The sequence below is a fragment of the Poecile atricapillus genome, chromosome 23 (genome assembly GCF_030490865.1).
Source record: "Poecile atricapillus isolate bPoeAtr1 chromosome 23, bPoeAtr1.hap1, whole genome shotgun sequence".
NCBI lineage: Eukaryota > Metazoa > Chordata > Aves > Passeriformes > Paridae > Poecile > Poecile atricapillus.
In genome coordinates, this window is record NC_081271.1 from 6,593,310 (window position 1) to 6,616,955 (window position 23,646).

Here is a 23,646-nt window from a genome sequence, read left to right on the forward strand (position 1 = left end):
TTTCCCCGGCTCAGGCTCCGTTGCCGGTTCCAGGCGCCGCGTCTCGGCAGCCGAGCAGCACCGGGCTGGGGGGGCCGCCCCCAGGGACCGAGCGGGGCAGGGGCAGCCCCGCACCGGCATCTCCGGCCCGGGGGACCGGGGGTCGGGGGACCGGGGGCCGGGGGCCGGGGGACCGGAGACCAGGGCGGGCACCCCGGGCGGCCGGAGCGGCGGGGCCGGGCACGGGCCTGCGCGACTCCTCCCCCGGCCCGGCCCGGCCCGGCCCGCCGGGTCCCCGGCCGCGCTGTCACTCCGCGAGCGGCGGCGGCCACGCGGGACGGGGCGCAGCGAGCGGTGAGCGGGGCTCCGGGATCGGGACCGTGGGACACTTCCCCGTGCGAGCGGGGACACTCGGGACACACGCCGGTGGGAGCGGGGATAATGGGGAACATCCTGCGTAGCCCTGGGAAGCGGGGATACCCCGGTGGAGACCGGCTCTGATACCGGAACACCCCGACAGGGACCGGCGGTGACGCTCGGGGACACAGCTGGGTCATCCTGCGGGGATCGGCGTTGACAGCGGGGACAGCGGGTGGTGACGGGGGACACCCCAACTGGGACTGGCTACACACGGTGGGGGCGGCAGATGATGGGGAACACCCTGCTGAGGACCGAGGTGATGGATGGGGTCATGCTGCGGGGAGCAGCGGTGACAAGAGACGCGCTCGCAGGGACCGGGGAGCGCAGGCAGCCGCTGTAGGGGCTGGACCAGCCTGACACTCGGGGCAGCTCCCGCAGCCCCTCTCCTAAGCCCCACAATGACCGTGTTTCGGCAGTGGGAACTGCAGTGTGACAGGGCTGGTAAATTCCTGTGTCCCAGTGCCTTCGGTATCCCCTGGACACCCCTAATTCCTGTTCCCGGCAGAAAGGGGCTGCAGGAAGACGCTGCGGTGCCTCCCCAGTTCAGTCCTTGGGAGCAGAAAATGGCCAGCAAAGGGTCACGGGGTGACTGAAGCACAGGGACAGTCGAAAATTTGTGTCCTGCTGCCCCTCCTCTCCCCTCCGCAGGCAGAGCAGGTCGGTGCTGGCAGATCACGGTGTCAGCTCTCATTTTTGACATGGGAAGGTATTTCCGAGCTGTTGGCATCCATGGGTGCTTCCCGTGGGGATCCTCCATCAGCCGGGGTGAAGGAGCCGTCCCCACTCTCCCTGGAGCTGGGAATGTTGCAGCCAAACCGGGATGGCACAGGACAGGGGGAAAACTTTGAGATGACTTCATCGCAGGCCGTGCCCCATGGGACGCAGAGGTGCCTTCACCCTGTGCGAGGGAAGCGGTGAAGACCCGCCGAGTCCATGAGATTTTCCTGGATTTCACCTAGGAAAAAAACAACTGGGAGAGGAGCCAGGGAGTCTGGGTGTGCCGGGATGCCAGGCCCGCAGCCGGCCCTGCTGGATACCCGTGACTGCCCAGAGCAGGCGAGACCCCGCGCAGGCGGGGCTGGCCCGTGCGTTTTTGGGGTGCTGCCGGAGCTCCCCGAGGCTTTGCCGCAGCTGCTGTGCCATTACACCGGGTGCCAGAGAGGGTCCGTGTGCTCCCAAGGGGGTCACAGGGATGGGGAGAGCTCCCCGCACCCCCAGCAGCGTGTGTTGGTGTCTGTGATGTTGGAAGGAGGGGCTGGACCCCCCCAGTTTCACAGCCGGGGGAGCTGAGTCAGGAAATCCCGGCTGGCCCGGCCGGATCCCGGCTGAGTCATTTGGCGGCGCTGAGCGAGTGCCCGAGCCGGGGTTCAGAGCTCCAGAGCCGGGGTTCAGAGCTCCAGAGCCGGGGTTCAGAGCTCCAGAGCCGGGGTTCAGAGCTCCCGGGTGGGGTTCAGAGCTCCAGAGCCGGGGTTCAGAGCTCCCGGGTGGGGTTCAGAGCTCCCGGGTGGGGTTCAGAGCTCCAGAGCCGGGGTTCAGAGCTCCCGGGTGGGGTTCAGAGCTCCAGAGCCGGGGTTCAGAGCTCCAGAGCTCCAGAGCCGGGGTTCAGAGCTCCCGGGTGGGGTTCAGAGCTGCCGGGTGGGGTTCAGAGCTCCAGAGCCGGGGTTCAGAGCTCCCGGGTGGGGTTCAGAGCTCCAGAGCCGGGGTTCAGAGCTCCAGAGCTCCAGAGCCGGGGTTCAGAGCTCCAGAGCTCCAGAGCCGGGGTTCAGAGCTCCCGGGTGGGGTTCAGAGCTCCAGAGCCGGGGTTCAGATCTCCCGTGTGGGGTCCAAGGCTCCCGTGTGGGGGTTCACAGCTCCCGTGTTGGGGTTCACAGCTCCCGTGTGGGGTCCAAGGCTCCCACGCCTCTTTTAGGGGGGCAGGGGTTGCCGCAGATACCCCGGTGGTGCTCCTGGCCCTGGCCTCGGGTCACTCCCTGCAGCCCCGTGCCTCAGTTTCCCCCCAACGTTTTCCTAGGACTGGATGAGACAGAAAGCTCCTGGGATGTGGATGTGTCACACATCCCGCGGGCTCTGAGAGACCAGGGAGAGGGGAGACAGGTTGGGATGGGGATTGTGGGACTGGGTGAGCTCTGGTGTGCACTGGGAGGAGGATGGTATCCCCAAAGCAGGATTTGGGATCCTCCTTCTGGTAAAGGGGGTCTCCAGTCTTGGTGTGCTGGGAAGGGGTTGGCATTGAGGGGAGGAATGGGGGTGAAGAAAGGATGGGGATGGGAACTGGGATGGGAAATAAGATCGGAATGGGGACGGGGATAGGGAAGGGGTGGGGATGAGATAAGATACGAGGTGAGATGAGATGAAATGTGTTGGGGGTGGGATGTGGATAAGGATGGGGTGGGGACAGGGACAGGACGAGATGAAATGGGGGTGAGGACAGGAATAGGATGGGGACAGGGATGAGGCTGACAGGGCTGGAGCAGAGCTTGGGGTGCATGTGGGGACGTGGAGGGAATCAGGCTGGCCCCACTGGCTGCAGGATGTAAATAACCTGCCAAGACACGAGGTTTTTCCTGCTGCCCCCCCATGCAGCCCCACGGACAGGAAAAAGGTGTTTCCGGCTGTGGATGGGAGCGGGGCCCCAGGCCTGGAGCGGGATGTGGGGCCTGGGCCATGGACAGGGGGGATCAGGTGACCCCCTCGGGCTGGATCTTGGGGTGCAGCCACTGATCCCATGGCTCGCTGAGGTCCCCTGACCTCCGTGGGGTCACTGCAGCCCCCTGGGCCCTGGCTGGGCTGGTGGCAGGAGCCCCTGGTGCAGGCTGGCACCGCTGTGGGGACAGGACGTGGTGCCACCAGGCTGGGGTACCCTGTCCTGTCCCCAGTGCCACCAGCCAGGGCAGCCAGCAGGTGAGGACATCGTCCTCCTTTCTGACTGGAGCAGGATCCGTGTGGAGCTGGGGTGGGCGCTGTGGGAGGAGAATGCCTCTCCCTGCCCATGACCCTGGCAGAGCCACTTCTGCTCACTGATCAAGCAGGAGATCCCCTCACCTGCGTGTGCTCCCTGGGGGTGTCTGGCAAACTTCATCACCAGCAGAGTGCCTGGGCATCGGCCTGGGCTGGGCCATCAGTCTCGAATGGGGACACCAGTGTGGGATTGGGACATCAGTCTCGAATGGGGACACCAGTATGGGACTGGGACATCAGTCTCAAATGGGGACACCAGTGTGGGACTGGGACATCAGTATTGGGTGGAAGTCTTCAGCATTTGTTCCCACCACCATGTGACCCCCTTTGCTGCTGGCAAATGGGTGACAGTCCCCTCTCACCTGCCTGGGGCATCTATTTAGTGGCAGCCAGGGCAGGGACAGCACCCTGTGTCCTCCCACAGCCCTTTGTGCCCTGTGCAGTGGGAAATCAGCAGTGACAGGGAGGGAGCAGCTGGGATGCCTCTGCCCACTGCCCTGTGTGTTCCCAGGGAAAGCCTCTCCTGTCACTGGCCTGCCCTGGCTGGGCAGGATCAGTCCCCAAGCTCTAACCAAGCCCACAGGAGTGCCAGCCCCAGGAGTGCTCTGCAGGGAGCCAGGACCTGCTGGTGGTGACGAGGCTGATGACAGTACATGGGGAAACTGAGGCACAGGCTGCAGGTGGCACATTTCCATCACCCGGGAACTCCTCAAATGCCCCAGGTGACTTGTCAGCCACCAACCTGTCCCAGCAGGCTCTGGTGGCTTCCCTGGTGCATTTGCTGGCACATCCCAAGATCTGCTCATTAGCAAGCGACCTCTAATGAGCTTTGCCCAGTTGTGCTGCAGGGTCTGGGTGGTGCTATGGACATCAGGCACTGCTGTGGATTGACTGCCTGGATCAGGAGTTGGGAGATGGGCTGGAGGATGCCCATGACCACCATCACAGGAAGTCACAATAATTGGGGAGAGCGAGATTTTCATTAACCAGGGTGAGGGGAGATCCTGGATGAGTGGCCCAGGGAGGGTTTGAAGCTCTGCTCTGTCTCAGGGGGTCGTGAGGCTGTCCCTGACTGTGGAACTTGGCCCTCCTGCACTTCTCTGAGCCCCATCCCAGCCACAAATCACCTGTGGCACCATCCCTGACCTCGGGACTCCTATGAGGGGCTCTGGGTCACCCCATCTCGGTGCTGGGCTCCCATGAGTTTATTGTGGGATCACATCCTTCGTGTTCCCCCCCACGAGGGCTCAGCAGCAGGACTTGGTGCCACTCTGCCCTCTGTCCTGCCGGCCCTGGCGATTGGAGTGTCCCGAGGCATCGCATGCGGAGGGAACAGCTGGGGAAAGCCACCGGGGCGGGCTGGGGAGAGGCCCTGGTGTCCTGGCATCCTCTTAGGGCCGGACCGGGGGAATCGGGCTCCGAGGGTCCCGCCTGTGCTGCGGGGAGCGGGTTTGGGTTGGGAGCCAGAGCTCGAGTTAACGCCTCCCACTGTTTGCCTGAATTCCCTGGATCCCCCTGCTCCCATGGAGGAGTGGAGGTGGAAGCTGGGGGAGCTGGGGGAACTGAAGTGTGTTTGTGCTCGTTCTCCGTTCTCACCGTTCTCAGATCGCATTCAGGGCCCGTGCGGATGCGGCCGGGCGGCGCCGCCTCCGGCAGCGGAAACTCCCCCTGAGCAGGGCAGGGCGTTAAATCCCGGCTTCTCCTCCAGCCCTTCTCCCTCGCCTTCTCCTCGCCCCTCCTCGCTCCCTGCTGGGGCGTCCATAGCAGGGGATGTGCAGTGTGGGGTGGGAGAGCGAGGGCAGGAGCGCTGCGGCCGGGCAGGGCTCGGGGGATGATGGAGGGATACTGGAGGGATGATGGAGGGATACTGAAGGGATGATGGAGGGATACTGAAGGGATGATGGAGGGACACTGAAGGGATGATGGAGGGATACTGAAGGGATGTTTGAGGGATACTGAAGGGATGTTTGAGGGATACTGGAGGGATGATGGAGGGATACTGAAGGGATGATGGAGGGATACTGAAGGGATGATGGAGGGATACTGAAGGGATGTTTGAGGGATACTGAAGAGATGTTTGAGGGATACTGAAGGGATGTTTGAGGGATACTGAATGGATGTTTGAGGGATACTGAAGGGATGTTTGAGGGATGCTTGGGCTCCCCTCTAGGAAAGCCAGGCATCCTCCAGATGTGATGGCCTCAGGATGGCTCCGTTGGCTGCATGCTTTGGAGGGAGGAGGTTTAATTTGAGAGTCGTGGGACTGGAGCTGCTGCCTGTGCTGGGGCTGGTGAGGGGTATTGGGGCCAGGGGAGGCATTGCCAGCCCCTGCCAACCTCTTCCAGCCTCGTGTTAAATAAGTGACAGTCCTTAACTCCCTTGGGATGTCGGCATCATGGACACACTTGGAGTTCTGGTAAACTCCGGGGACGTGGATCCCTCTGGAGTGCAGACTGTTGCAATCCCCGCCCCGGCCTCCAGAGCAGACAGGGAGGTGTTTGCCAGCAGCCACTGCGGATTTACAGCTCACTGGAAAATCCACTCATCCCATTAAGGGCCCCCTGTGGCTTTTGCTTTCCATAACAAATCCGTGTTTTTCCCAAGGGAAACCCCCTTTGGGTTCCAGTGGGTGTGAGGAGCTCTCGGGGCAAACCCTGCAGAAGAGTCCAGGCTGCAAGAGTGGCTCCATTTATTACAGGATGGATTAGGGGAGACCCATCTGGCCAGGTAAGACCAGAAGGGGCAGTTTAGCTCAAGATGGGAATGGTCTGTGATGGGAATGGCCCGTACTGGGGCAGGGATTGAGGGGTTCAGTTTGGAATCAAATCCATGGGTTCACTTTCATACACTCGGTTCATCACCCAAAGTAGTTTCAGCATCTGAAACCACCTCAATTTGGAGCTCAGCTGTGATGATGGCACATCCTCAGCTCTGTGTCTCTGCTCTTGGGGTTTAATCTCCCACTCTGCTGGCACACCCTGTTGTTGTGTCCCTAGTGATAACAATCCCATGTTCCCAGTGGCATTTTTAAATCCTTAACCTTTTTTAGGGAGGGAAAAAAGCCTTTTTGGGTATCCCCACGACTCCGCTCTGCCTGCTGTGTGTTGAGAGTGTTGAAAGGAGCAGACAGGCAGTGATGGTCTCAGCAGGGAGTGCTGGGGGTGCTGGGGGTGCATTGCCAGTGCCAGGATGGGTGGGACAAGCCCAGCTCCCCCCTCGACCATCCCGACCACCCAGCACTCACATATGCCTGCAAAGGCGACAGCATCTGCTGAGTTAATGTGTTTTGCAGCCCTGCTGTGCAGCTGCCTCTCCCCACCACCCCAGCAGCCAAGCCAAAATCCATCAGGGACTTCCAGGTTTCATGGGTCGAGGAGCGGGGAGGCCATTTCCGCACAGCCGCGGCGAACACAGACACCACGACATCTGGTCCTGCTCAAAACTCTCAGGAGCCAAGGGCCAGGTGCGTGATGCTGCAGGAACACAGGGCTAAATAAATGATGCAACTGGTTCCGTGGAGTCTTGGCCCAGACAAGTTCAGCTGAATGTCACTGGAGCTGTGGGACAGCTCCTGGCCCAGGGCTTGATCCGGCACGGGGAGGTCCCTGGTCCCCTGGCAACAGTGAGGAACAACTTCTGGGAAGGTTTTGAAGCCTGCAGGATGTGCAATAGGAGATGTGGCACTTTGGCTACAGTTCTGGATGCCAGAGGGACCCCGGGCTCTGCAGTGTCACTGGTGGTTTGTGTGCTGGAGGAGGTCTCTGCCTTATGGCTCTTCTTGCCACACAGCCAAGAGAATGGGAGAACCTCAGGCACAGCCCAAACCTTCCCAGGTGACCCATCTCTGCAGGGACACCTGGAGAGGGTTCGGTGGTGTGTCACCCCACAGAGGGACAGCCCAACCCGTTTCCCTTTGGGTGTTGGGGACACCGGGACACAACAGGCAGCGCTGCTAGGGGACAGATGGCACCAGGCACTGGCCAGATGGCTCCAGCCCAGACAGGCAGCCGAGGGGCCGGGAGGCCGGGATCCTCCGGCGCTGGGCTGGTCTCTGGGGACTCCCCCTGCCGGCCCCCGGCTGGCGGCAGTGGCCCGAGGGGGACAGGCACCACCGGCCAAAGGCGGTGCGAGCGCTGCGGGCCCGGTGGGCACCGGGCTGGGGAAGGGACGGACACGGGCTCGAAGACGTGACGCTCGTCCTGGGGGGGCTGCAGGGGCTGGGGGAGGCGGTAACGGAGCGAGGAGAGTGACACCGGCCCGGAGGGAAAGGATGACATCTGCCCAGGGGGTGGTACCCGGCGGAGGGGAGGGTGGCACCGGCTCGGGATGCGGTACCGGGTGGAGGTGACACCGGTCGGGGCGGGGGGTGACACCGGCCCGGGGGCGGTCCCGGGGGGGCGGTGCCGCAGGCGGAGCTGTCCAGCACCGGCATCTCCTGAAGGTCCGCAACGCCGGGAGCCGGGGACGCCCCCGCTGCCCCCGCCTCTGCCGGGGTCTCCCTGTGACCCTGCGGAGGGGACACACCTGCCCCGGGACACACACCTGCCCGGGGACACACACCTTCCCCGGGACACACACCTGCCCCGGGACACACACCTGCCCGGGGACACACACCTTCCTCGGGACACACACCTGCCCCGGGACACACACCTTCCCCGGGACACACACCTGCCCCGGGACACACACCTGCCCGGGGACACACACCTGCCCCAGGACACACACCTTCCCCGGGACACACACCTGCCCTAGGACACACACCTTCCCCGGGACACACACCTGCCCGGGACACACACCTGCCCCGGGACACACACCTGCCCGGGACACACACCTGCCCCGGGACACACACCTTCCCCGGACACACACCTGCCCCCGGACACACACCTGCCCCGGGACACACACCTTCCCCGGAACACACACCTTCCCCGGACACACACCTGCCCCCGGACACACACCTGCCCCGGGACACACACCTTCCAGGGGACACACACCTTCCCCGGGACACACACCTGCCCGGGGACACACACCTTCCCCGGGACACACACCTTGCCCGGGACACACACCTGCCCGGGGACACACACCTGCCCGGGGACACACACCTGCCCCCGGACACACACCTGCCCCGGGACCCCCTGGCCCCGGCCTAGGAGGTGTCGCACCCGCCGGCAGCGAGCAGGGCTGTGAGAAACCGGGCTGGGGACGGATTTGGGGAGGACGCAGGGGCCGTGGTGAACCGGGCACCGTGTGGATCCCCCCGGGGAGAAGCCTTGTCCAGCCCTTCACGCCGTCCCCCCCCAGATCCTGACGCCCTCTGTGCCCTTTGCACAGAGCCCCGCACAGCTCCCAGGCTCTGTCCCAGCCCCAGAGCATCCAGCCTCATCCTCCAGCAGAATCTGTGGCGGGCACAGCGCAGTCCGAGCAGAGCTCGGTGTCCCGGCCGTGCCCGCGGCTCGGTGGCAGCGGCTGCTGCAGCAGGTCCAGCCCAGAGCTCAGCTTTGCTCAGAGCTGGTTTTATTGAAGTGGATTAAGTGGCTAATGGGATTGCTGCGGGGGAGCTAAGGCAGGGATTAGTGCTGTGGCTAGGGGCTGGGCATCTCTGAAAGTGTTCCAAAAACGCGTGGATGTGGCACCTGGGGACATGGTTTAGTGATGGGTATGGCAGTGCTGGGTTAGCAGTTGGACTTGATGATCTTGGAGGGCTTTTCCAACCTGACAATTCTGTGGTTTCTCTGTGATCTTTGCCTGGAAAACAGCTGATTTCTGTCCTTCAGTGCCTGCCCTTGCCTATCTCCCAGCAGCTCCCAGAGCTCCCAGCATCGTGCTGAGGGGGGAACAGACACCCAGGACAGGCAGGGCTGTGTGTGGCTGCCCATCCAGTGCTGGCACCAGGAGAACCACCTGCCTGTACCCTACAGTGCCCTCCGGAGGGGCGGGAGAGGGGAGCAGAGAGACCTACCTGGGGAAGGACCCAGCCTGGTGTCCCGGCAATGCGGGTGGTGGCAATGTCCCAGGCGATGTCACTGCCTGGTGGGCAGGCCAGGTCCTGGCCGGGGCACCGGGGCTGGAGGGCTGGGCCTGGCGGCTGAATCGGCAGCTTGTTCTCCTCTGAAGGCCCCTTTCTGCCCGGGCTCCCTCTGTTTCTCTTTGGAAAGTTTTATGTTCCTTGTGTCACAAGGAGCCTTTTCTTTGTTGCCCTTCCCGAGCGTGCCAGGGAGGAGGCTGTGCTGGAGGACGGCCATCCCTGATGGCAGCTCAGGGCTGGATGCTGCACAGGGCTGCAAGGTGCAGGGAGCAGCCTTTGGGGGCAGTTGTTTCACAGCACCAGGACCTGTCCCTTGGCAGGGGCTCAGCTCCTCATGCCACTCACACCCTGGGGTTCACCCCTGGGCTGCCCCCTCCACCCTCTCACATTAAAATGAAGGGTGATTAGCAGCCCCTGAGCATCTCCCTGGGGACACGTGGCAGAATGCTGTGCCAGCCCCAAGGGTGTCTCAAGGATGATTCCCAATGTACAGAGCTGTTCTGCATTCCAGCAGACCCAGGGAAGGATCCATCCTTTTTTTTCCCAATTTATCAGCCTGGTTTCAGCTCTCTTACCCCTTCCAGAGGCTGCATCAGGGTGGGGAAACAGGCACAGAACATCAGCAAGATGCCAGCAGAGGCTGAAGGGTTGACCACATTTTCTGTCACTCAGTGTCCATGCTCAGACTCCTGCCACATTTATCCTGGGACACAGGACAGCATCCCCGTCATGCCTGACAGGGATCTAAGCTGTGAGAGATAGGAGAGAAACAAATTTTATCTTGCTTATAAAAGTCACCCCAAAATGCTACAAAATACTGAGCAAAACACTTGCAGAGCCATTCGCTGTTCTCTTGGGAACATGAGAGCAGCCGTGATTGGACCCCTCCAAGGCACAGTGGTGGAGCCAGGGCCTTCAGCAACTCATTGTAGCCCCTGCAGGGCTGAAGGCTGTTCCCAGCTTGGCTCAGGTGATGGATGGCTCCAAAGCAGATCTGCTTCAGTGCAGGGAATGCTCCAGTGACCCCTCTAGGTCATGGAAATGGGGACGTGAAATGAGACCAGGCTCCAGGTCCCTGTTCATTTCTGGCTGCTAAAATCACACGTGTGAGATGGATTTGGACACGAGGCTGAGGAAGTAGTTCAAGCTCTGGGCACAACAGATGCTTCTTTGAAGGAGATGCCTTCGGGGATATGCTGGCTTGTGTCTCTCCTGGGATGAAGGACACAGCCAAGGCTTTTCCTTCAATGTGAACACCCATAACTCTGTGTATCATGCACAGAGTGGATCCAAAGGGATCAAATCCCACCTCTCCTCTGGGATTAAAAACTGAAGTTCACCCCCAGACCTGAGCTCTGGAGGCTCCAGGTATGAGTATCCTCTGCTTGGCTGGGAGACAAACACCTCCAGCTGCCCAGGAGGCTCAGTCCTGGTGCCCAGGAACAGCTCTGCTGCCCATAGCACTGCTGTGGCTGCTCCAAAATATCCCCTGGTGCTAAAATACCTTGTGTACACCTGCTGCTTTCCACTACCACAGGACCCAGTGATCCCAAGCTGGTACCCAAGGGAGCCATGGCGCCAAAAACTCACTCAGCAGTTGGAAGTCCCCAAATTAAAGCATCAGGTGCAAGTTTCCAGGGCTCACATTACCCGGAGGGGGAGCAGCAGCCTGTTCCTGAGAGTTATTCCTGGGCTGAAGGAGAAAGTTGTTTCCCTTTTGAGCTAATTGCAAAGGAGCTGCTGGGTCTATCTGGGTCAAGCCATGACCTGCTTTAGCCAGGCAGAGGCAGCAAGATGCCAGTGACACAGCATGACACAGCACGATGGGGCTGCTGCTGGCACAGGCTGGGGGAGCGGGGCCACATCCACATCACCCCCAGGAAGCCCATGCCATCTCCACAGCAGGGTGAAGCCCTGGGGGGGCTCAGTAGTGCTTAGCCAGGCACAGCAGAATCCTTGGAGACACTTGAGGTGTGTGTGGTGGGAAGAGGACTGCTCTGAGCCCAGCTCCCAGCAGGCATTGGCATCTCCTGAGAAGCCTCAACCCCGTGAGCACAAGAGAAGGATTGATTTTCTCGTGGCCAGCAAGGCAGCTTTGGCTTCTGCTGCAGCTGTGGCATCGCTGGTGGGCTCAGAGGGGGAGAAATGGAAGTTGTGTCCACAGGAGAGAAATCCAAAGTGGAAAAAAATCTACAAAACCTGGTTACAGCCCCAATGCCACATGCCCAGGGAGCAGGCAGGGCTGGGGGAGTGCTGCATACTGGTAGTGCTCAGTGGGTGCTGGGGAAGGTAAGGTCATAGCATAAATCTAAATGAAGATTTTGCCTCTGAGTTGGTTGAGGATGAGCTTTGGACAGATTGTAGCGAGTGAGGGGCAGCTGATCTCTCTCTGCTCTGTTAGGAGAAAACCCACCAGAATCAGCTGCTGAGGCTGCAGGTGTTCGTGTGAGGGACCCCGGGGTGAAATGGGTGAATCGGAACCAGTGGTTTCATCATCCTTGCACCTATGGGGAGGAAGGTTCCCTTATCCTTGTAGGTGTTGAAGGCCAGGTTGGATGGGGCTTGGAACAACCTGGGATAGTGGAAGGTGTTCCTGCCCATGGCATGGGGTTGGAATGAGGTGATGGTCTGTAAGGTCCCTTCCAACCCAAACTGTTCCATAGTTCTATGAAGGTCAACCTTGTTCATGTTTGCACAAGGTGTTTTTCAAGGCTGTGAAGTGCTGTCCCCAGGCACAGCACTCTCAGGGCAGGGGCTGCCTTAAAGAGAGGAGAAAAAAGTGTAGAATTGGGGTTTGTAAGTGTGGGTTGTGAGGCAAAGCTTGGGGACAGACTGGGGGACAGAGGGGAGCTGCTCTCTGCTGATACTGACAGATGGTTTGGGAACATTATGCCCCTAAAAATGAGCTGGTATCCAGCTGGGTGCTGAGCCCCTCCATGCTCCCAGGAGTGACCTTTGTAGGTGTGGAAAATCCCACCTGGCTCCTGCTGCCCACCCTGCTGCAGCACCCTCGGGTGCCAGCACAGCACCCTGGGCTCTGTGGGTGCCCCCTGGGCTGGCTCTATGTGCCCACATGGGGGTGGCACAGCCCTGTGCCTGCCTCCATCCCCGCTCCCACAGTGACTCCGGGATCTGTTCCGGAGTCCCCGGGTGCCTCTCTCAGCTCTCACCCACCCCTGTCTTGTCTTGGGGCTGAGACCACGGCGAGCAGAGACAGAGACAGCTCAGCCAGGATGTGGGGAGACATCCTCTGAAACATCCCAGTGTTTCAGAGGCTTCAGGGAGAACAAGCCCAGAGCTGTGTGTCACTTTGCCCCTTAATAAAAATTGGCTTGGAAAGAGCTTTGTAGTTCCTGGCTGGTGCTGGAATTGGTGCTGCAATTCCTTGATCTCATCCACTGCCTCAGCCCTTCTCCCCGTGACCCACGGCTCTGTGGTCAAATGATCCAGCTCATGTGGGTCTGGAAAAAGGGAATTTGAGTGCATTCACCCCAGTGCTGCCTGTGGCAGGGACATGGTCATCCCAGGGTGGGGCTTGCTCTGCTCCTTGCAGATCCCCAAAAGCCTGGAGGGAGCAGGGCAGCTCAGGTTGGGGAAGAGGCAAAACTGGGCAGTTTGGGGTATTTTTGGACTTTGTTCATGTAATACCCTCCACTGGGCAATGCAATGGATGCAGGGCTGAGGCTGGGTTGCTGTTTCCATTGGGGTGATGGAGCCATCTCCCTGCACCCCACAGCTTCTGGAGAAGCTTTGTCTCAGCTGGGTGGTTTGAAAGAGGTGGGGGAGAGGGGTGGTACCTGGAAAGCTGCATTCCCCACCAGGAACAGCCTCGGTGGGCTCCAGTAAACCCTCCAGTGCACTCACTGCACCCACCCAACACTAAGCCAGCTCCAGGTAGAGAAACCCTTACCATGGGTGTCAGTCTGGAGCACATGGTCCCCACAGAATGCTCTGGGACCCCAAAAAGCTTCTGCTCCTCAGAGGTTTTCCTTCAAGGAGGCTGAGTGAAACCCTGCTGGAGCAACATGTGAAATGTGTGTCCTGGGAGATTTGTGGCATGTGGTGCCTGTGGGACCACAGCTCTCCATCTTTCTAGAGATCATTTCATCCCCTGGAGAAAATCTTTTTCTTTGAGTTTTGAGATTTTTTCCTGAAGAGCGGGCAGGAAGTGGTTGGAGATGGAGCTTTGTTCCATGGCTGGTTTCCTTGCTGAGCTCTGCTCTGCTTGCCTGAGTAAATCCTGTGGGCATGAGGAGATTCCTCCTTCACTTCTCCACTCATTGTGACGGTGCTGATGTCTTTGTCACTGGTGCTGGAAAGGATGGCCCTGCTTGTGGGTGTTTTGAGTGGGATGAGATCCATGAGACCCCATCCTTATCCTGAGGGGTGACATGGAAAGTCACCATGGGGCAAGCAAGATGAGAGCAGGAGCATGGAGAGATGTGGCACCATGTGGGGGGACATTGGGGATGAGGAGGGCACTCCAGTGTGCGGGTGAGACTCAGACACCAGTAGTTGGGGTCACAGAGCTGGTCCTCATCCTCACGCCACTAGAAAGCGGTGACAGGAGTGGTCTTCTGTTTCAGATAACAAGTTGGTCTTAGATGATCGGGAGGAGATAGTTTTAGGTGGCCAGGAGATGGCCTTAGATGTCTGGTGGTCTTGGTTGATCAGGAAGTGGTTTTGGGGATCAGGAAAAGGTTCTGAGAGGCCAATAGGGCCCCATTCTGCCTATGGTGCAGCCAGAATTTGTCTGTGCCCAAACGTCCTTGCTGGACCTTGAGGGACCTGCTGTAGGGACCTGGGGACACAGGGGTTGGGCTGCACAGGCTCTCTAGGGGAGCACATCACATATGCCATGGTCCTGTGGATCCCTGTCAGGGGACATGGTGTGTGACATGTCATCACACTGGAGTGTGGGGTGCAGTGGTCATTTCCCAGGATGGGGACACTGAGCACCCATGGCCAGCAGGAACAAAGACCAAGGTCTTGGTGCAGCCGAGGGGCTGTGAGTGCCCTCTGTGCTGGGCTGTAACAAATCCTCCTCTTCCTCCACAGCCCTGCCAGCAGCTGCCTCACCAGGATGAAGGGGACAGCCAATGTCAACTCCACTGGCCGCAGCCACTACCAGTCTGCTATCCCAGTGCCCCGTGCCATGGCCCACGGCAAACTGCACACCACAGACCTCCTGAGCACCCCGGGGTCCCCTGTCCTCCACAGGGCTCCATCCCCTCGGCCAGGGAAGGTGCCAGGCCCCAGTTCCAAGATTCTCAAGCCCAAAGTTACTGGCAAAGCTGCTGGCCATGAACCGGCCGAGGCCAGGGAGGGAAGCCCCAGTGTCCCTGCTCATGGTGGGCAGAAAGCCCCATCAAGACCCCTGGTGTCCCCTGGGAAATGGCCAGAGGCAGCTGGCAGTGGGAGGAGAGGGGCAGGCAGGGTGGGGGAGCCCACTGAGTTGCACAAAGCTCCCCTAGCACAGGGCAGGAGTGGGGGGCGGCTGGGAGGGTCCCCTGGGAGGGGCAGTGGAACAGCCATAGCAGGGACAGGGGATGAGTGTCACGGTGACTCACAGGGGAGAGGCCCCGTATTTGGGTCAGGGGCCATCACTTTCTCTTCAGGGCCCCCACACAGCCACCCCATCACTGCCACTGTGGCACCCTTCCAGTACCGGTGAGTCCCTGGGAATGGGGGAACACGGGGCTGGGGGTGCTTGGGGACATGGGGCTGGGGGGGGCATTGGGACAAGGGGAGGCAAGAAGGCCCACAGGGGTGGCCATGGGAAATGGTGGGGTTGGGTCAGGGGGCTCTGTACCAAAAGGAATGTTCCCAACTAGATTTGGGGTGCTGGGGTTCCTAAGGCACCCCATGGGAGCTGATGTGGGGCAGAGGATGGACTCATTGGGGAATAGGGTGCCCTGGGACCCCTTGCCAAGAGACCAGTGTCCCCAGACCATGGCAGAGCCTATGACTCCATGTTCTCATCTCCTGGGGGTCCCCCTGCCAGTTGCCCCTGATCACTCACCCTCACCCCACTCTGCCCACAGGCTGCAGGAGGACCAGGAGCATGAGAGGGCCACGTCCCCCGGTGATGAGTGCTCCGGTCCTGAGAAGGGATCTGACCCTGACCCCAAGCCCAGAGGCCTGAGTGAGTCCAGAGGGGTTGGTCAGGAATGGGGGTGTCCTGCTGGGGGGCTGCCGTGACAGTGCCAGGGGACAGAGCCTTGTGCTGGAACGGGAGCCAGGCCTGGAGGTCAGTGGGGGGAGCCCTCACGTTGGAGGTGCCCCAACTCCCCTTGGAGCCTTGGGAAAGGCTCGTCTGCAGTTCCTGTGTCAGGTGACCTCCCTGGCCAGAACCCTACACTGTAAGAAGTAAAGGGGACTGACCCCTCCGGGGACGGTGCCAGGACATCGCCCTGGCCGCCTCCCGTCCCTCCACAGTTTCCCAGATTGCTCAATGAATGACCCATTTCCAAAGAGCTGGCGCGGGGGGACCGCTGGCTCCCCACACCCACCATCGGTCACCCCATTTCTCGAGGGCTGAACACAAACTCCCCGCTGCAATGCTGAGGCCACCCCGGTCTCCTCCGGCGCTTGCTTTGGAGGGAGATTTTGGAGAGGCGGGTCCAGGGAGGATGCTGGGGCGGCGGTTGCCAGGGCAGCGGCAGCGGAGGATGGCGGGATGCTCCAGAGATGGGCAGGGAAGGGGAAAAAGAGAGCCGGGAGCTTCACCGGGTGATTTGAAGGGACAGAAGTCGGTCAGATCCACGGTGGCTCCTGGCAGAGCCCGGCTTTGACCTGGGGTCCCAGCATCTCAGTCAAAGAATAATCAGCTTGAGCCCCGATTTGGGAAGTGCTGAAGCCAGCGGCAAGCGGGAGGATGTTCCGGGAGGAAGCAGGAGGGAGCAAGCGAGGCTGGCATGCGCCCAGTGCAGCTGCCCTGCTCCTTGGGGAGGTTTTGGGATAAAGCCGAGCGGGTTCGGCACGGGGGAAGGGGCCGGATCCTTTCCCTCGCTCCACGCCTGCTCCCCTGCGGCACCTCCCACGGCTTCGCTGGGCCCAGCCAGAGGGAGCGGGGGACACTGGCAGACCCCAAGAATCACCTTACCAGCCCCAAAATGACACAACACCCGCAGATTTACCCCCTAAAGCAGGCCCTACATCCAGGCAGCAGCCCTCCCCCAAACCCCGAGTGGCTTTGGGGCGCAGCTTGTGCACCCATCCTGCCCCAGCAGCACCTCTTAGTGCAAAACACGCTTTTTTTGGCACCCTTTGCTGTCCCATCCAGGCGGAGTTGTTTCGGGACTCTTCAGCACTTAGCACGGGCTGAACCCTGGATCACCGGGCCGGGGGTGGGCGGGGGGCTCGCACCACCCCCTGTCCTCCCGTCCTTATCTCGGCAGCAGTGATGGGCTCTAATGCAATATTTCCCGGCGGTTGCCATGGCAGCCCGCGTGAGGTCACCAAATAGACTTAATTCACCCCTCCCAAGGGATGGGTAATTAATGAAAAATGATGATAACCAGATCCCACTCCCCTTCTTCCCGCCCCCGCCATTAATTCCCCAAGACCAGTGGAGAGGCCCCACTGGGTTTGGGGGCCACAGTGTCCTTCGGGGGATTCCTGGGGACACCCTGGGCTCCTGCTGCACAATTTGGGGGGAAGCAGGGATGCTTTGGGCCCCCTGGGAATGGGTGAGCAGTGTCTAGCTGGGTGTGGGGTCCACGGCAGGGGAGACGGGAGGTGGTTAAATGCAGGGTGCTGGGGCGTGGGACCCCCGCGCTGGCTTCATCCACCTCCCCCCCAGCACGTCCCTGCCTGCGAGGGGCTGTGGAACGGGGCCGTGGTCGCGGGGTGGCGGGGGCCATGGCGTGCTTCACGCCTCGCCCAGGGTGCGGTGTCACTGAGGGCAGGGTCCCTCACGGAGGGCAGGGTCCCTCACGATGGGCAGGGTCCCCCACGATGGGCAGGGTCCCTCACGGAGGGCAGTGTCCCCCACGATGGGCAGGGTCCCCCACAGAGGGCAGGGTCCCTCACGGCAGGCAGGGTCCCTCACGGCGGGCAGGGTCCCTCACGATGGGCAGGGTCCCCCACGATGGGCAGGATCCCTAACGATGGGCAGGGTCCCCCACAAAGGGCAGGGTCCCTCAGGGAGGGCAGGGTCCCTCACGGTGGGCAGGGTCCCTCACGATGGGCAGGGTCCCTCACGGAGGGCAGTGTCCCCCACGATGGGCAGGGTCCCTCACGGAGGGCAGTGTCCCCCACGATGGGCAGGGTCCCTCACGGAGAGCAGGGTCCCCCACGATGGGCAGGGTCCCCCACAGAGGGCACGGTCCCTCACGATGGGCAGAGTCCCTCACGACGGGCAGGGTCCCTCACGGAGGGCAGGCTCCCTCACGGAGGGCAGGGTCCCTCACGATGGGCAGGGTCCCTCACGGTGGGCAGGGTCCCTCAGGGAGGGCAGGGTCCCCCACGATGGGCAGGGTCCCTCACGATGGGCAGGGTCCCTCACGATGGGCAGGGTCCCTCACGATGGGCAGGGTCCCTCACGGTGGGCAGGGTCCCCCACGATGGGCAGGGTCCCTCACGATGGGCAGGGTCCCTCAGGGAGGGCAGGGTCCCTCACGGAGCTCCGTCCCCGGGCTCCCGTTCGGTCCCTCCGCCCCCCGAGCTCCGCCGCGCGCGCCCCCGCCCGGCCCCGCCCCGCGGCGCGCGCCCCCTCCCCTCCCGCCCTCCGCGCGCGCCCCGCCCCCTGCCCGCGCCAGAGGAGGGCGGGCCCTTTTTGTTCGCCCCTGACATTCCGCTGGTTCGCAGTGTCCTGCCGGCGGCGGAGCGGCGAGGTGGGGCCGTGCCGCTCACCCCCCTCCCCCTCCACCCCAACTCCCCGCCCGCGCCATCCCCGCTCCGCCCCGGCCGGTGGGACGGGCGCTGACGGCGCCTCTCCCTCTGTCTCGCCCGGTGTGTCCTCGGGGCCGCAGCAACAGCAGCAGCGCCCAGCGGGTTAAATGGTCGCAGCGCGGGGATGCTGGGGAGCAACCTCAAGAGCCTTCCCGATGTGGAGCTGGGCGAGGAGGAGCGCGGCTTTCGGCGGGGCCCCGACGGCAGCACCGTGATGCCGAAGCGGGCGAAGGCGGCGGCGGCGGCCGCGGGGCCGCGGGGCGCGGAGCTGCGGGTCTTCAAAGCGAGCAGCGCGGAGGGGCGGCTGCCGGCCGGCTCCAACCTGCGCAAGCAGAAGTCTCTCACCAACCTCGCCTTCCTCACCGACGCCGAGAAGAAGCGGCAGCTCTATGAGCCTCGCTGGAGCGACGACATGGCCAAGGCGGCAGCGCCGGGGGCGGCGGCGGCGGGGGGCGGCGGGCGCGGCGGCCCCCGCGGGCGGGACGCGCCCGCCATGTCGCGGAGCCTGTCCCGCTCCGAGCACTCGCTGTTGTCGCCGCGCCCCGCCGGCCCCGCCAAGCCGCCGCCCGCCGGGAAGCCGAGCCGCATCCCCCGCGGGCCCTACGCCGAGGTGAAGCCCCTCAGCAAGGCCCCCGAGGCGGGCGGCGGCGGCGGCGGCAAGTGCGACGATGAGTTGCTGGGCGGGAAGGGCCCGGCGGTGGCGGCGGGCACCGAGGAGAAGCCGTACCTGAAGGTGGACCCCGAGCTGGTGGTGACGGTGCTGGGCGACCTGGAGCAGCTGCTCTTCAGCCAAATGCTGGGTGAGTGCGGCCGGCGCGACCGCCGGGCTCGACGTCCAGATGGGAATGGCCAGAGGTGGCAGCTGGAGGCGTCTGGGCTCCTGACACTCCGTGAGGACCCGCTGGGGGCCACCTCAGTGTCTTGAAGTGAAGGGAGGCTGAGGGGAAAGGAGTCATCAGCCTCGGTGTCCCCAGTCAGTCAGAATCACAGAATGGTTTGGGTTGGAAGAGACATCAAAGCTCATCGTGTTCCACTCCCAGCCATGGGCAAGGACACCTTCCCCCAGCCCTAATTGTTCCCAGCCCTGTCCGCCCTGCCCTTGGCCACTGCCAGGGATGGGGCAGCCACAGCTTCTCTGGACAACCTGTGCCAGAGCTTTCCCACCCTCACAGAGAAGAATTTCTTTCCAATATCCCATTTACCCCTGCCCTCTGTCAGTGGAAAGCCATCCCTCCTTTTCCTGTCACTCCAGGCCCTTGTCTTAAAGTCCCTCTCCAGCTCTTCTGGAGCCCCTTTGGGCACTGAAAGGGGCTTTAAGGTCTCCCCAGAGCTTTCTCCAGGCTGAACATCCCCAGCTCTCCCAGCCTTTCTCCAGAGCAGAGGGGCTCCAGCCCCCAGTGCATCTCCAAGGCATGCTTGAGGGAAGGTGCTGTCAGCTGCCTCTTGCCTTGGAGGAAAGGCAGTTCCTCCTCACAAGGAGCAGTGGTGGTGGAGCTTGTCCTCCCCCACACGTCTTGTTGGCCATCCCTTGTCTCAACACCCGCCAAACACGATGGAGGAGTGCACAGCCGGGTGCCACAGCTGCTCCCCACCATCAGCGTGGCTCGCTTTGGGGGTGACCTTGGGAAGCTGCTGCTGGAGCTGCTGTGTGAGGGGTCCATGGTACTGCTTCGTTTTGGGCAGATCCAGAGCTCCACTGAGGTGTAGGGTTTTGGCAGAGGAGGGTTCTCCAAGGATGCTGCTGCAGGGCTTGAGTGAGCTGGCTTCAGGCTGTGGCTGCCTGCGCTTTGCTATCTCTGTGGGTTTGATCCCCGAGCTCGTTGTGTGCATTGTGTGCATAGTGGGTTTCCATGAGAACAAGGAGCACTGGCCCAGTGCTGGCTGTGCCCCGGATCTCAAAACCCACTGCCCACAGGCCGTGGTGTTGGCTCTCGGTACAGGTAATCCCAGCCCTTGCCATTCTCTGATGCTGCATGCTGATCTCTAGGAATTGTGGTTGCCTCGGCAGCCTCTGCTTCCCACTGACACCCCGTCTTCCCTGCATGCCAACCAGCAGTGCCTGGGGTCTGGGCTGGGCAATGGCTGTGGGGCTCTGAAGAGCTGTGTTCAGTGTGGCAAACTGGCATGAGAAGGTGACAAGGGAGCCCTGCACAGCCATCGTGGTGCTTGTGGTGCTCATGCTGGCTGGCTGTAAAGCCCTGGTGCTTGGTGGTGGGAGAGCAGCAGTACAGGCAGGACTGGTGTGTCCAGTTCCCTGCCTGGGACCTCTTTTTAGGGTCCCAGGAGCTTCTCTGGCACTTGAGCTGGCTTGAGATGCCTTGTCCTTGCTGTGTGATGAAGAGAAAGGGGAGAGATTTGCCCCAGCTGGGGCCTAGGGGAGGTGGTTTGGAGATGTGGAGCAAGCTGTAGTGTGTGCTGGGGCCAGGCACCTGGAAAGCTGCACTTACTGAGTCCACTTCTCTGCATACCCTGGCTGCTCCAGGAGCCTTCAGGGTGTCACAGCCCCAGCTCCAGCAGGGCTCTGGCACAGCATGCACCAGCATGTGCTGGCACACAGGCATGGAGCCTCCCAGACCATTGTCCTTGGCCCCTGGCTGTGCCTAGCCATGGGGACAGCAGCAGTGTCCTCCTCAGCAGGATCTGCCTCGATGCTGGGGCATCCCAGGGCTCACAAGTAGAAGGCCACAGAGCGAGCTCGAGGCCTGGGCACGCAGACTGTGGGGATGAGCAGGTGGGATGCAGGAGGTCAGCATGGCCATGGGGGCTCAGGCTGCCCCAGTGATCCCACAGACATCCATCCTTAGGCCTAATGCTGCGGTAGCACCGGATGCCATGGGAGCAGACAGGATTGCAGGAGGATTTGTCACTTATGGGGCTAACAGACTGCCACTCACTGATGTTGGGATGCCTGGGGGAATCTCATTGTCCTTCCATGATGCTCTGCTCTTAGGTGGGAGTTTCCTCAGCATCCCCAAGAGAGAAATCCTTGCAGGTCTGGCCCACGCAGGAGTGACTCCCAGTTTGTGGTACCCTGGAGTGCCAGAGATCCAAGACACTCTGGTTCTGGAAGTGTCCCCAGCAACTGATTTGTTTTCTGGGGTGTTACCAAGCCTCCACCTGCATCATTCAGGGCTGACTTTGACCTTGGGAGATGTTGAACATCCCTTTGGACTGCACTTAGCATCTGAAGACTTGGTCAGCTGGTCCATGAGGCCCAAACTCTACCAGATCTGTCCTCTGTATATTGCTAATAATTTTCCAAGACATATGGACTGTCAGGCTTCCTGTGAGAGGGATCGAGGGCTGTGTCCAGAGTTGGATGGGGAGAGTTCCTGAGGTGGACAGAGCAGGAGCTTCACCCTGCTGAAACTTTCCTTCCATGGGGTTGTACTTCCCACATTCATTCAAGTTGTGATGTTGAATCACATCTACTCACCCAAGCCAGCCGTGACCTGGCACATCAGTGACATTGTGTGTGGTGGGGATGCCACCAGGGGCCTGGGATCTGGAGAGGAAGGAGCAGTGTGGCAGTGGTGCTGGCACAGCCACAACTCGAGAGTGTGTAGACACTTGCTGAGCCTCCCGACCCCTTTGCTTGTGATCCAGGCAGATGAAATCTTCCCCAGGGGTGATGGTACCTTCCACAACCTGGCTTCCCCAGGAAGAGGTGGTTCCTGTGGTGGAGATGGACCCAGAAGGAATGGGATCCCAGGAGAGTTATGTTCCAGAGAGTGGGCTTCACACCCTGCTAGGGTTGGTAAGGAGCACCAGGAGAGGGGCTTTCTCCTGGTTGCTACAGGAGATACTTGGGTGGGAGGGAGGGAGGATCTCTGCTGTTTACATCAATCCCTTTGGCAAGCAAAACATCAGCCTGAGCTGTTTGGCAATGTCTGCTGAAGGACACCCTACCCAGAGTGGCATGGGAAGAGCCGCAAGCTTGGTTTGTGCTGGGAAGAGAGAGGTGGAAGTTGTGGGGACTTACAGCCCCTGCAGACGTGGTTGTCCTTGAACTGCTGACCTGTGTTGAGAAGCCTGTGCAGCTTCTCAGCTCCTGGCCCTGCCAGCTACAGTGGCTTCCAGAGACCTTGTCTTTGTGTCTTCGGTCTCCACACCTGAATTCTCATCTCTGCCTCATGCTTCTGGCAGCAGCATTCCCAAGCCTCTCTCAGGCAAAAATACAGTTTATTCAGTAATGTCCAAACGTTGCCTCTCATTCGGTCACTGCCGCTGTCTCATCTGTTTGATGGCACCGAAGCCTTTGTAGCTTAACCACGTTTAAAGAGCAATCTGCGCAAGCCGGGAGAGGTCACTGGCACGCAGCAACCACATGTGCTTTGTAGAGGCTATTTCCATCATCCAAATTATACATTTTGCATCAACCAAAGACTGAGGCTTCTCATCAAAGCTGACTGGCAGCTGGGGTTGGTAATTATGCCAGTGCCCAGCCACAGGATGAAGGGGATGGAGGGCACGTGGCCAGCGTGGTGGAAGAGCTGGTTGTGCCATGCCCGTGTCCGCGTGTGATGGACGGGGCTGTGCAGGTGCAGGGCCTTTTTGGTATGGGCTGTGCATGTGGTGCTAACAGTGATGGTTGCACTTACCTAGAGCTCCCCAGAGCACCTCCAAGATCCTGCAGCTGCTTTCTGCAGCCATTTCCTTCTCCATCTCTTGCTGGATGTGGTGCCTCTTAAGTGGCTGCTAATTTGCATCAACAAATAAGTGGTCAGTGTTGTGTGGGCCAGAGCCCAGGCGGACCCACGTGAGATCCCAGTGGAGATGGTGTTCCCTGAAATGCTTTCTGCAGGGGTCTGCAGCCCTGCCAAACTCTTCAGTTGCAGCTATAACCCATCTCAGTCCTGCAGCCCTCGGGTGGGCCATGCTACCCTTCCCTGGTGGCCCAGCAGGGATGTCCTTGCTGGGCAGTGCGTACCCACGGAGAGTTACCACCCTTGTGGTGCCGACACACAGGCAGGGCAGAGCTGTGCTCAGGCTGGTGCTGGGTGGGCAGTGAGTGCCAGCAGCTCCTCAGTGGTGGGGAGGAGAGCCAAGGGCTGGAATGGGCTCCATGACAAGCGGAAGCTGCATGTTGCATCTGGGTCTGGTTTAAAAAGTAAACCACAGTGCAGAAAAGAGTGGCATCTGACATGTCCTGTGCAAGGACCTTCCTGACCCTTGTGGAGATGGGAACCAGGTTCCTCCCTTCTGATTTCCATCCTTGCTGGGAAACACATGGTGTGGCATCAAAGAAGCACTTCTGCCCCATTCCTCTCTCTGCCCCATGTTGTTCCTACTGGTTTAATTAAGCACTAATGTGCCCGTGGCAGCACTGGGAAGCAGTAGCCAGGTTCTCTGGCAGGAGACCATGAGGAGGTCAG

At 61.1% G+C, this 23,646-nt stretch overlaps 1 protein-coding gene across 2 annotated transcripts in view; it reads left to right on the top strand.

Moving 5' to 3' along the window:
• The first annotated feature begins 260 nt into the window (after positions 1–260).
• The window catches only part of NAV1 (neuron navigator 1), a 75,371-nt gene continuing 51,985 nt past the window's right edge, over positions 261–23,646 (top strand). The window contains exons 1-4 of one of the 2 annotated variants that reach the window (XM_058855760.1): positions 261–333; positions 14,435–15,046; positions 15,421–15,521; positions 18,352–19,071. In XM_058855760.1, coding sequence (XP_058711743.1) covers positions 14,460–15,046; positions 15,421–15,521; positions 18,352–19,071 — 1,408 coding nt within the window. In that variant the 5' untranslated portion in view covers positions 261–333; positions 14,435–14,459. Of the gene's footprint in view, positions 334–5,628; positions 6,085–14,434; positions 15,047–15,420; positions 15,522–18,351; positions 19,072–23,646 lie in introns of those variants that run through there. The other variant, XM_058855761.1, reaches the window with a different exon arrangement.